Raw genomic sequence first — 12441 nt, 5'->3', positions numbered from 1 at the left:
CCAATTCGCCGCTCGATTCGCGGCCGTGCCGCTGGCCATTCGAGCTCCCCCCGCCGCATTCGACCTCCCGGCTCTCGTCGCTCGGCCGCCGCTCGGTCCACCGGTGCTCCTCCCGTCTTTCGATGCTCGGCCACCGGCGCTCATGCAGACTAGTTGTACACATCCGTACGGCGGGCGGCCGGTTTTACATCTCCACTTTGCATCATCTGTTGGACTTGCTCTTTTACATCTCCAATATATACATCATCTACTCGAATTGCTCTTTTACATCTCCAATATATACATCATCTGCTCGAGTTGCCTTTATATCTTCTGTTTTATATCTTCAAATTTGCATCTTTTATTGGATGCTCTTATTGTGTTTATCTTGTACGCATATACTCGCACGTGACTGCCTACCAACACACACCAACATCAACTTGCAGGCATGTTTGAACTTTGACTTGACCTGGTCGATCAGGACATGCATGTTTCTTTTTTCCAGTCCACTTTACCCGCCAACGATAAAAACTAACCACAATCCCGTGTACCTTTTCTGATTCTTTTTGAAAAGAAAAAACAGCGACCCAAGCCACACAAAATTTGAACTTGGCGCCTATGAACATCTACAAACATGCACCCATTTTGACTGGATTCGAACCCAAACATTTGACACTTCACATCTTTCACGGCCATCTAAGTTCAGACCTAAACATGCCGTCGGTCTCACAAACCGTTTCTCAATCCTACAGAGGCTATCTAAATTCTGGAACGAGACCCGACCACGGCCAGCAACAGCAACAGGGAAGAGAAGAAAGAACTACACAAATGGTGATCAATCCATCGTTGCCACTTGCCAACTCTCTTGTTGCATCAGATGGAATGATGACTCGAGCACCATGAATCGGAAGCCGAGGCCGTCATGTCGTCGGCGGCGCCGAGCAGCTCCTCGAGGTACTCCGCGCCAAGGTCCTCCAGCTCCATCACCACGCCCTCCGGCCGCCCACGGGCGGCCTTGGCTATTTTGCGGCACGGCGACGACGCCGTGGCCTTTCGGCTCCGCATGGAGTGCCGCCGCTTGAGCGCCAGCACGGGCGACACCCCGTGGGCGCGGCCGCGCACGTCTTCCCCCGCGCCCTCCAGCGAGCGGCGGACCTGGTCCGCGGGGAAGTTGAGGACGGCGGCGGCGCCGCGCATGGCGAAGGCCGCCTGGTCGTAGGCGAGCGCCGCCGCCTCCGGGCTCTCGAACGTGCCCAGCCACACCCTCACGCCGTTCCGCGTCGAGTCCCGGATCTCCGCCGCGTACTTGCCCCAAGGCCGCTTCCGCACGCCGCGGAACGCGCGCCCGGCGTCCACCCCGGCGTCGGTGGGCTCCTGCTTCAGCGGCGCCGCCGCTGTCCCGTGTGCGGAGCCGTCCTGGTGCTGGGAGAGCATGTTGCGCGGGAGCCTCTCGTCGGCGTCGTTAGTGTCGAACGGCGGCGGGGGCGGCGTGGCCGGGGCGTGGTGGCGGCAGCTGCTCCACGGCACGGAGTCGGCGGAGCCGGTGGAGGAGCCCGGCGAGTGGAGGGGAAATGCTGCTGCCGCCGCTGCTGCTCGGTGGTGCGTGGTCATGGCACGGCGCGCCAAGAAGTTGACGACGCCGGCGCTGAGCCGCGGCGACGTGGAAGAAGAAGGAGGAGAAGCCGCGCACGTGCCGCTTGGATCAGCCATGGAATGTTCTTTTGATGTCGAGTGGAAGCGCGCCTCCATGGTTTTATACCGGTGGCACCGTGGCAGGAGTTGGTTGGGAAGAGAACGAAGCAGGGGAACGTGCTCTGCTTACAGGTTTCCCGACTGTTTCCGGATGCCGTCCCTTTGGCTACTTGCCGTGCTTTTGCCGGGGCTCCACAAAATGCAGGAATCCTACACTGCAGCAATTGTGAAAGAAGATGGTAGCAGCCAAGGTTCTTCATTTCAGAAACGAAAAACTTTTGGGCGTCGCCGAAATACGTGAAATTTCGGAAATCCTTTCAGATTTTGCGTTTTCAAAACTCAGTAAAATTTAACCTAAGTAAAATTTTAGATTGAATCTGGCTCGAAATTTCAGGGTTACAAGTATTTCGGACCCCACCGAAATATGCGAATCTGTGATCATGAAAAATCATGGTGGTAATGTTAATCGTTGTAGCTGAGCTAGCCAGCTTAAGTAATGATCAAGTGGGAGCAGCTAGAGGGTGGTAGTGGTAGTGGTAGTGGTATACACTCCACTGCACCCAAATGGCGAGCGAGCGAGCTTAGTCGCACGTGAGTCAATGCTGAGGTCCATTGCACCTGACCTTGTCATATTCGCTCTGGATTAGGCAGCGGCTACCATCTGGCATATTATTACCACCATTCGTCGTCCGGCATCTATCCGAAGTTTCCAAGCATGCATAATACACTCCACACCACCGGCTACAATTTAGCTGCTGGGTGGTGAGTGAGACGATTGATTATGTTACTGCAAATGGTGGAGTACATGATGAGGCCGCACGTGAGTCAATATTTGCACCTCGCCATCGCGCCATTTTTAATTTGTTGGAAATTTCCACGCAAGCATGGCCGGTAATTAGGCGGGACGTGCATGCATGCATGCATGGATGCATTGCACCTCGATGGCCCCAGCAGCGCTGCCCCTTCGCCGGTTCCATACGAATCTTCCTTCTCTCCTTCTTTCGCCTGCTGCTTCCTCCTTCTTTCTTGGTTCCATCATTTAGAGTTTTATTTTAGATCGCCACGTGTTAATTAGCTGCGTTATGTACGACCGAGTCACTCACTTTGATTGCCTTCAATCCATTCATTAGAATGTTATAAGAGACAGTTTTATATAGTGACCCCACACATGGAAAATACATTGTATCTACCGAAAACGGCTTTCGTCGTGCTTTATATATATATTTAAAAAAGCGACGACAACCGTATAAACAACCGCATACAGCTCAAAACAAACGACAAGTGGACAAATTGAGCGTCGCTTGGAGTCAGACAGATTATTCACGAATGAGACAAGGTCACACCTCTCCCTCGACCTAGTGAAAACGAAAGGCGAGTGACTCATTCACAGTGTGCGTGTTAGCGAGGGAACGCTCGCAGAGGACAACGCCACTGTCAGCATCGCAATTCGTGCTAGTATTGATTTGACAGTGGATCGCTCAAAATCGCAAATTATCTGACATCACTTCTTTATGATTTAGGATGTTTATTTCACTGTTCCATAGAACCGGAACTACAGTGCTATTTTCTTCCCGTTGATCTGATTCTGCTGCACTTCCGTTTACTGTAAAACTCTGGAAATTCTGATGCAATAGTGCTCATATTAATCCGGTTGCAGAACTTAAATTATGAAGGCTGGTTTTGAAATGCTTGCAGAAATACGGCCAGATCCTGATGTGTTCACTTGTTTTCGCTACGTGGTGGTTTTTGAGCCTCACTTATTTCCCCCAACACACACGATGATCACTTGCATTTACGCGGTCGCGGTCTTTTAAACTCCGAACCGACAGTTAAACAGACATTATCTTGTTTTCTCCGAAATGGTTTGACAACTGCTAACAGACACCATCTTCGTTCGGCCAAGCATCGCATACAAAATGAATCAGCAACTCCCGAATGCCGAACGCGCCGTGCTAACACATCATCACTTGCCGTACTTCCGGTTGTTGGGTTTGCCTCCCCTGCCGCCTCCCCTACCGCCTCCCCTGCCACCTCCTCTGCCATTGTTGCCTCTCAGAAGCGCGAGGGTCGGACCAAGGGCGGTGCTTCTCTGCGCTCTATACGACCACGCCGACGTGCTAGCGTTCTGTTTCCAAGCTCCCCACCCATTGTTCCCCTCGGCTTCATCATCAGGCTTGCCGTTTGGGGCCTCGCTGCTTGCCTCCCAGGCCTTATCATGCGTGTTTTCTGCGCAAAACAAACCGGTGTTTCTAAATCAGCGTACAATAGCAAGACATGCTAGGTGTAGAGGAAGAGATTAGCTATAGGTCTATACCTGGCGGCACTTCTGGACCTCGTGGCGTTTCTGGGCCTTTACTGCTATCAGGCACCGAGGTTCCATTCTGGCTATGAACTTTGCCCTTGTTTTCGTCCAAGGCTGGCACCGGGGTTCCATTCTGGCTATGAACTTTGCCCTTGTTTTCGTCCAAGGTGACTGGTTCTCCGACCGGTGATTTGCCTTCCTTCCCTGTTTCTCTAGTGGGAGCGCTAAGGTCTGCGGATACTGGCTTGCTGCCCTTCACTAGTCTTACATCGAGAAGGTTGGAGTACTCGATCTGCATGCAGTAGACGTCGAGGGTGATGTTTACCGGGTTTGCGCACGTGGTCAAGATTGGAAATTGAACACGAGCGAGTGATTACCTCCAAGGAGCCATCTTCCTTGTAGGGTGACGTATCCACCATCATAGTATCTGACTCGTCCTCGCATGTAATTTCCTCCGTGATGATTGGATGCTCCGGAACAGGTAGCAGAATGATGCGCGATGATATCAGATCATACACAAGAACTTTACCAACCTGAAACAGTGTGTAAAATGATGAAACATAGGTTGCCCAAATTTAAGAACAGAGACGATGGCTCGAACATTTAAGATGTGTTTTGTTTTCATGGTTGCCCTCGCATGTTTGAAGCAACAAATGACCCATGCAGAAGTGCTTCCATAAGAAATTGAAACTTCTAGTGGAAATTGTGTCATACCCGATACGAAGATATCTCCGGACACCACGAGGAAGACAGCGTAACCAATCGATAAGCAATCAGATCTCCCTCCTGTAACAGAAAAAAAAAGGGTAAGCTCACAAAGAGAATCAAACTAGACAATAAAATACAGCTTAAGAATAAGCAACTTCTGCAAAGCAACTAACGGAAACCAATACCACTGGAAGACGTGTTAGGGGGTACAGAGCTTCAAAGTCCAAAGGTTCGCTGGTAGACTTCCCTTCCTCAGCAACAGATTTTTCCTTTGCTAACACATCAGGATTGATCTCGTTGACTTTTTGATTACTGGCCCCAGAAAAAACATTTTGCTCATCCCTACTATCTACCACAAGGTGGTTAACTTCAGTATTGCTTCCAACTATTTTCCCAAGATTGCCGGTATCAGCGCTTTTCTTATTTGAGTTGTTCATTCCCCACTTCTGTCCCTTCTTTTTGCTCATGGTTCCACCCCATGTGAAATTTGCCTGCAACCAGAAGAACAACATCAATGGAAAGGGAAGTAGATACTGATTTTACTCAACTTAAACAATATTTTCTATTTCCTATTTTCATGTACATAAAATGGTAATCTTGATAACGCATAATTCAAATCTACATCTAACTTAGATTTTACCAATCTGCATTATATATTTCTTCACATACATGCACTGGATACCCCATGAAACTTGGGCTAAATATAAGATGGAAAATGGAAAAGAACCTATCATTAACACCCCAAGCACGCGTGAAGGCTTTAAAAAGATCTGTTAAAGAACATATGGGGAAGGGATGAGATTCTGCAAACTATTAACATTTCAGAATAAAACTCAGTCCACATTGGAAGATATGGAAAGGAAAGTTCACTCCATTTCGCTGCTTGTCGACTTCATACTCTCCTCCTAGCTGTAGCTTTTTAGGGGAATTTTTTTTTAATGTTTTATCTGTTGTTCCCACAAAGTTTTGACATAGTGGCTATTTCTTCTTGAATGTTGGTACCCCATCGAGATGAAATAAGCCTCGCATCTAAGTTTCTTATAAAGGAATAGGCTATCTGGAGTACTAATTTTGAGTCTAAAGCTAATGAAATAAAAAATATAGCATGTAGGACAGAGTTAGAAGTTAATCCACAAGTCAACATTTAGGCCTTGGCATCTGTTGTCTGTTTAAAAATATTTGAGCAGAACAACGCATCCAATTGAACTGAGGGATAAGCAACATGTTTCAGTAACTACTCCCTCCGTTCCGAATTACTTGTCTTGGATTTGTCTAGATACGGATGTATCTAGACTCATTTTAGTGCTAGATACCTCCGTATCTAGACAAATCCAAGACAAGTAATTCGGAACGGAGGGAGTACATAGATAGGCCCCAAATTTTAGTTGTTGCAGAAAGATTGAACATTATAGGCATTCCATGATGAATAACAGAAAGGACAAAGAGAAGTAAGTAAACCTGTGCTTCCTTCGCTGATGACGTATTTGGTTCACCTAGAAACACAAATAATTCTGTGTTAAACAAAATAAATGATTATTCAGGTAGGGATTGAAGTTTGTACAATGATGTCTATAACACAAGAATGATGATTCCTATAGAACTGTTAGAAAAGTTAAAAAAAATACAAGTCATGAAGGGAAAATGGAACTGCAATATAGTTGATTCACACAGAAAAAATATATAGCTCCATAGCCACTTAGACAACTGACTTTCGGGCCAGTTCTTTTGGGGCTTATGGGTGGCTGCCAAAATAAGCTGCCCCCTGCCAAAATAAGCTGCCAAAATTCTGGCAGCCCAACCTAAACTTTTATTTTAGAAGCCTAGTAGTTGACCCTTAATTAGTCTCATTGTGATACAAATCTTGGTTCATCGGGGTACCTACTATGTAGTAGAGGGCAAATGACATTGCTTGAAGGGGATAAAGGTTTTCAGAGGAAAAGGTTGGGTATAATCTGAGATACAGAGATGTTGAGAGAGAAAACTAATTCATTGTTCTTGCCTGAAAAGCAAAGATGCAATGCAGTCCCTTCTATGACCTAATAGGACAGATCTCCAATGCCAAGTGAACTTATCTCTAATACACCCAATCTATAAAAATAAATAAACTCGACTAAGTAACTAAAAAGCAAACCAACTATATTAATATTTCCAACTAATGGTGACTATGTACACAGTGAATCCAAGTAATGATGACTGTGGACATAGTGAATAACACAATCTACCAGCAGTGCCACTTGGCAACGGTAAGACTATCCTCCTTGGATATTTTCTCTCAGAAGATCATTTCAGGAACAAAATTCATAGGCTTGGGAGCAGCACTGTTTTATATTTCCTAACTTAGCACAGTGATCTGCCTTGAGGATCCACCCCTTTCAGGTATAAATAAGCAGACTAATTGGTCCACGATGCAAATTATAGGTATTTTTCCAAAAAAACACAACATAAATCGTTTGCCTCTTTTATGAGTGTCAAATTGAACTGAATGACTACAATAACTCTACCACAAAAACTATGGAAGTAATTTCGTAATAATTTCACTATATTTTGAGCTTCAAGTATGACTCAAGAGTCAAGAGGCAGGACACAAGCAGGCAAGCAGCTCATACAAAAATAATAATAGAAACTTGAATAATAGCAAATTATTATCAAGATGTCAAAAAACGTTTTGCAGTTGACCATACAGAGCATAGAATGTGTCCATGCTTGGACATGCATAATGGCATGTGTGCTCGCATGCAGTGTAGTCAGGGGCACTACAATTCGTACAAGCTTTCTTTCACAATGGGGATGATAAACAGATACACTATCAGTGAAGTGCCAATCGACAAATCAACTGTTGCAATGCAGAAAATCGTATTAGCAGGAATTAGCTCTTCACGGGCTCAGGAATACCTGCTGGCTCAAAGCGAATGTGACCAGGACGAACCACAACTGGAACAATATCTTCTGATGCATCAGATTCTTCCTCCTCTGCTTCATGGCTTGAAAATGGCAAGTGAGGGCCATTCTCATTGCTTGACGGGCAAGGAAGATCATCGTGATTGCTTGAGGATGGACAGTCAGCAGCAGCGGGTGATTCCTGGCAGTCCACATTCTACAAATATACATTGCGGATTAATATGTTTGGCTAACACCATTTATGTTTTATGCCTACAATAGATATGAGACCATATCAGGTACGACAATTGTGCTAATCGCATGGGAGATCTAGAGCCACTGGAGTAGGGTACCAATTGAAATACATTAAGGTTCTCTTTCAACCCCACGTGCAAGTTTAGAACAGACCTTCTTGTTTTGCAACAACAACCAACATCATTCCTCCTACCGCCTCTGCTGCAGCACCGGAGCCCTCCCCGTGGAGGCCCATTTCACAGCCGCCACGATTGCCGCGATTCCTCCTGTTGCCTTCGTCTCGGCTGCCACCAGCCGTCCCCATGGGTGAGGTCTCCGTGGCTCGGCTGCATGGCGCAATTTAGGATCGGGATGGGTGAGAGAGGATGATCTCGAAGAGCAGCGCCACTGGGAGAAGGTGGGTCTCGCATGGGAGAGCGGAGCTGGATAGGCTAGCGAGCTGTGTCCAGGAGAGACTGGAATCTGGGTGATAAAGTGGGGATGAGAGGGGAGAGAAGCCATCACCAGATGATTGGGTTCAGAGGATGAATGAAGCATTCGGAAGTAACATGAGTTACAGAATGCTCGTAAAGTAGTACTCCCTCCGTTCGGAATTACTTATCTTGAAAATGGATGTATCTAGAACCAAAATACGTCTAGATACATCCATTTCTGCGACAAGTAATTCCGAACGGAGGGAGTACAACCGTAAATCAATAATGAACCCTACTACGGATTCTTAGATAACGATTGCCTTACCAATCTACAGGTTCAAACTCTTGTGAGACTCTAATATCAACTCACCGACAGTCTTCTTGAGTCTTGGGAAAAGGTAGAATTTAAGGAAAGAGCATGGCTTGATTTGAAAAGGTCCACATGTGGATGTGATTAGTGAGATTATTTAAACATCTACTTAAACAACTTATGTCTTTGGCTGCCACTGATCCAACAAAGATTGTCAGTGGCAGTGATTCACAAATCTGCAGTGTTATCCGAATTCCTACCTAACATGCCCTAGTAATAAGGATATAAAAGATACCATGTGAAGCCGAAAGAGAACACAAAAAATCGTTAACAAAATACCTCTTTCAGCTTTTCTTTCTCTTGCTTCCTAAGTTGCCTTTTGATTTTCTTACGACGAGCACTTCGACTCTGACAGGACAAAACAAAGACAAAAATACATGTGATAATTAACCAAAATGCAGAGGCAGAAAAACTGTGACATCATAGCTTCTGTTTCAAAATTTTAGTAATGCCCGTTATTAGCATATCAAAGAGGAGCTAAAGGAGCATGATCCAGTCCTATCTATTGTCTTATCAAAGTCGAAAGATTAAATCAAATTAAGAGAAGGAAATACAACTCCATCTAAATCTCTAGGCAATTTAAATATCTTATCTTACAAGTAGCATCTGCTGTACATATTTATTTTATAAATGAAAAATGCAGTAGAATATATAGGAAAAAATTGAGTAGGTCTATTTTGGCCAAGAACAGATACTTACTATTACTACGTTTAGCGATGCAATGCCCAACCTAGCCATAAGATTATTATTATTATTTACAATGATCCGTCATTGCGGCATCTTTAGATCAGTTTTGAGAACTTTGGGTCTCATAACGTACTATAGATACATGACAATGTTTACCAACTATAAGAAACATGAAAGTTGATGAGGAAAATATTTACAGCCCAAATAAACTAACAGAGATAGAGCCAATCACTGGATTTCTCTAAAGGCAGAAATGCAGATTACACAAACCGTTTTAGGAATTTGAGTTGTCTGCCCAGCCACCTCAGTTTCGCAACTCAACTCGGTCTTATTGCACCTGAAAATGTTCCAAGATTAGTTTTTTGCAAAGATCTAACAGAAAAAGAATGACACTAATTCTAAGATACTCCAGCGTGAACAATATGAAAAGACTGCAAAAGAGTCCATAAGTCTTTTTGTATCATGATAATACCTATTTTTTTTACCAGAATCACTGTTAATATATGTAGATACCACCTATTAAAAATGAACTAGGACGTACTTTGTATTAATGCTCACATTCTGTTGTACATATATAACCAGAAACAAAAATAAAAATAACTGCCATTACAAAAAGGCAAAAACAGTCTTTAAAATGGTGTAACAGAGATAAATGCTGAATCATTAGAAAATGCCATGTTCAAAAAGCTTCTTGCAGTTTATGCAAATATAATGACATGTCATCACTATCTCTTGGTGACATAAACATAAGGGACAATGGAACTCCGTACACCTTTAATGCACAAAAGATTATAGCATATCGAGTATATCCAAAATATGTTGTGATGATATACTCAATATGCTATAAGCATGTAATTTAAACCAATTTAGCACCATTTACTAGTGGTGATTTTATTGCCTGGATTGGTACTTTGCTGTCCATGATCCTTGGTAGTACCACTACCAGGAAGAAGAGAACTTGTTTATCGGATGGGGTGGAAAGAAGAAACTTAATATATTACCTGTCAGGTTTTTGCTTTCCATCCAACTCAACAGTACATTCAGTTTGAATATCAGCTTTCTTTTCTTCAATACCAATAGTGAACGGCTTCGACTCTTTGGAACCATGAGAACTCTGATCTTGGCAAATGTCATCTACCTTGCTGCACCCGATGTGTTTTACCTTCTTCAGTTTCTTTCTCCTGCATCACCAGATGGGTAGCAGAATCACTTGAACAGAACAGAACGCAACACGAGATAGGAGAAGCAAGCAGCCATGAAACCAGATGTGATCTAAATGGTTGTGTAATCATCGATTTAGGGGGGGGGGGGGGGGGGGGGGGGGGATACATAGCCTTTTACTGTTATGACTTATGAAAATACAGACTAAGTGGTAATCCTTAGTTGGCAAACGGGACAAAAAAAATATGGTAACAAACAAGGAGGATACCTTGAGCTCTCAGGTATTTTTGCATCTTCATCTTTCCGTTTCCTCTTGGAGCTTGTATGCCCATTTTCTAGATTGTGGTTGGATGTTACCTTTTCTTCAGGTTGATGATCACAATGCACCTCTTCTTCTTGGTGCTTACTAGAGTCAATTTGATACTCAATTGCAAGGATTTTATCATCAGTCGGAAGCGGACGCACTTCTACTTTCTCGGGATCTTCAATACAGTGTACATCGTCATGGTGTACCATTCTCTTGCAAGCTTTCTGTTGAACCCTGCAATCCAAGGAGATGGGAGGGTAGCATTGTTGTAAATAACATCATTTCCACAATTTACACGAATGGTTGTATTGAAACTGGAATGCTAGATGGAAAAGTTTTTTTCCTAGCCAAGTAAAGGTGTACACGGAAATTGTTCACCACAAATTTCCTCACCATCCCCATATAAGTATACAACTCAACATGCCAGTGGAAAACGACATGCTACATCCAAAAACACAGGAGAGTTTTCCTACAGAATACCATCATTATGTGAAACTCTAGCTCTTCAAAGGAAACATAATTTACTTATATCATGACGAACACTTCAAGCATCGGTTATATGCAGATAACTGACATGCAGGTGTCTCGTATGTTCACAGCCCACTCAATCATGGACATATGAGATTTGACTCGGGATTGATAATCCGTCTGGGTTTCATTTTTCCAGAGGAAAATGGCAGATACACACTACAATGAAACATAGAATGCGCACCCAGTGAATCTGACATGGGTGCTCTGCATAGCCACAAGCCAACAACCCATCGATTCCACCAAAAAGGGAACCCAGAGATCCAAACGCCACAATGTTACATCAGATACCACATTAGATTCAACAATAAATAAAAGCAATTCTCGACCGAGTACCTTATGATATCCTTGTCCCTGAAGATACAGGTGGACTCGAAAGGCGGCAGGGCAAATCCATCCATCTGCGCAGAGAGACAACCCATCAATCCCTAGCACAGAAGCTAAGATTCGACAAAAATAGATGGATAAAATCCACAAGAATCTAAGAAGTGCCCGGAAACCCTCGGGCATTCGTGTACGGGGAGTCCCCGACTGAGAGCCCCATGCGTCACACAAATGTAGAAAGGTGAGGAGGGGAGGGCGTCCCACCGTCAAGACGACGCCGCCGGGGCAGGAGCGGTGGAGGCGGAAGCGGGCGGCCACGTGGGCGGCGAGGTCGGCGACGGTGGCGAGCTCGGGCCGGAGGAGGAGCCAGCAGCGCCGGAGGTCCCTCTGCGCCCGCCGGAGGAGGCGGGCCTTGTCGAACACGAGCCGGAGCCTGACCGGCGACGGCGACGGCGCCGGCGGCGTCGCCATTGGCGGTGCGGGAGGGAGGGGGATTTGGGGGTTTCGCTGGGTGGAGAGACTGGTGGAGGCCGTAAAACCCTGGCTCGGTCCGCAGGACGCACCGTGGCGGTATTTTAGGGCCGCTCTTTTTTTAGATGTTCCATTAGGCCATTTGCAAATATTTGAATATTTGAAAAGTATAAATAGAAAAAACACATGGTTGATATGTTTATGTACCATGTTGTAAAAAAAAGTCATGTATCATTAAATCCTATAGGATTTGAAAACTCAGGAATCTTGTACTACCCGTTCTTCATGATGATTATTTTGAGAAACCAGCGAGAGATGGAACGGATGTGTATTGATTTTCTTAATGAAAACATGAAGTGATATTCGA

The 12441-nt window shown here is 44.9% G+C and overlaps 1 protein-coding gene and 1 pseudogene across 1 annotated transcript; both read right to left on the bottom strand.

The window, feature by feature from the left end:
- Nucleotides 1–504: 504 nt before the first annotated feature.
- LOC125537101 (ethylene-response factor C3 pseudogene) lies at nucleotides 505–1867 on the bottom strand (annotated as a pseudogene).
- A 1561-nt stretch (nucleotides 1868–3428) lies between these two features.
- LOC125524176 (coilin) lies at nucleotides 3429–12157 on the bottom strand. The gene is made up of 13 exons (XM_048689252.2): nucleotides 11868–12157; nucleotides 11616–11680; nucleotides 10713–10985; nucleotides 10285–10464; nucleotides 9554–9620; nucleotides 8876–8944; nucleotides 7574–7775; nucleotides 6140–6174; nucleotides 4867–5172; nucleotides 4688–4759; nucleotides 4351–4506; nucleotides 3986–4265; nucleotides 3429–3897 (listed from the first exon to the last, which is right to left on the bottom strand). Exons 1-13 carry the CDS (start codon nucleotides 12072–12074, stop codon nucleotides 3635–3637), a joined length of 2175 nt encoding a protein of 724 aa, XP_048545209.1. The 5' UTR covers nucleotides 12075–12157; the 3' UTR covers nucleotides 3429–3634.
- Nucleotides 12158–12441: the final 284 nt, after the last annotated feature.

This window comes from Triticum urartu, chromosome 1A, assembly GCF_056163025.1.
Source record: "Triticum urartu cultivar PI428250 chromosome 1A, HENAU_Tu73, whole genome shotgun sequence".
Taxonomy (NCBI): domain Eukaryota; kingdom Viridiplantae; phylum Streptophyta; class Magnoliopsida; order Poales; family Poaceae; genus Triticum; species Triticum urartu.
This window is presented reverse-complemented; position numbering and strand designations above follow the sequence as displayed.

Excerpts from the sequence above, each read along its gene's own strand:
- LOC125524176 (XM_048689252.2), bottom strand. The coding sequence starts at position 12,074 with ATGGCGACGCCGCCGGCGCCGTCGCCGTCGCCGGTCAGGCTCCGGCTC. Across the intron at positions 9,621-10,284 it reads GGAAAGCAAAAACCTGACAG|GTGCAATAAGACCGAGTTGA; the intron begins GTAATATATTAA and ends GAACATTTTCAG. Across the intron at positions 8,945-9,553 it reads CAACTCAAATTCCTAAAACG|AGTCGAAGTGCTCGTCGTAA; the intron begins GTTTGTGTAATC and ends TTGTCCTGTCAG.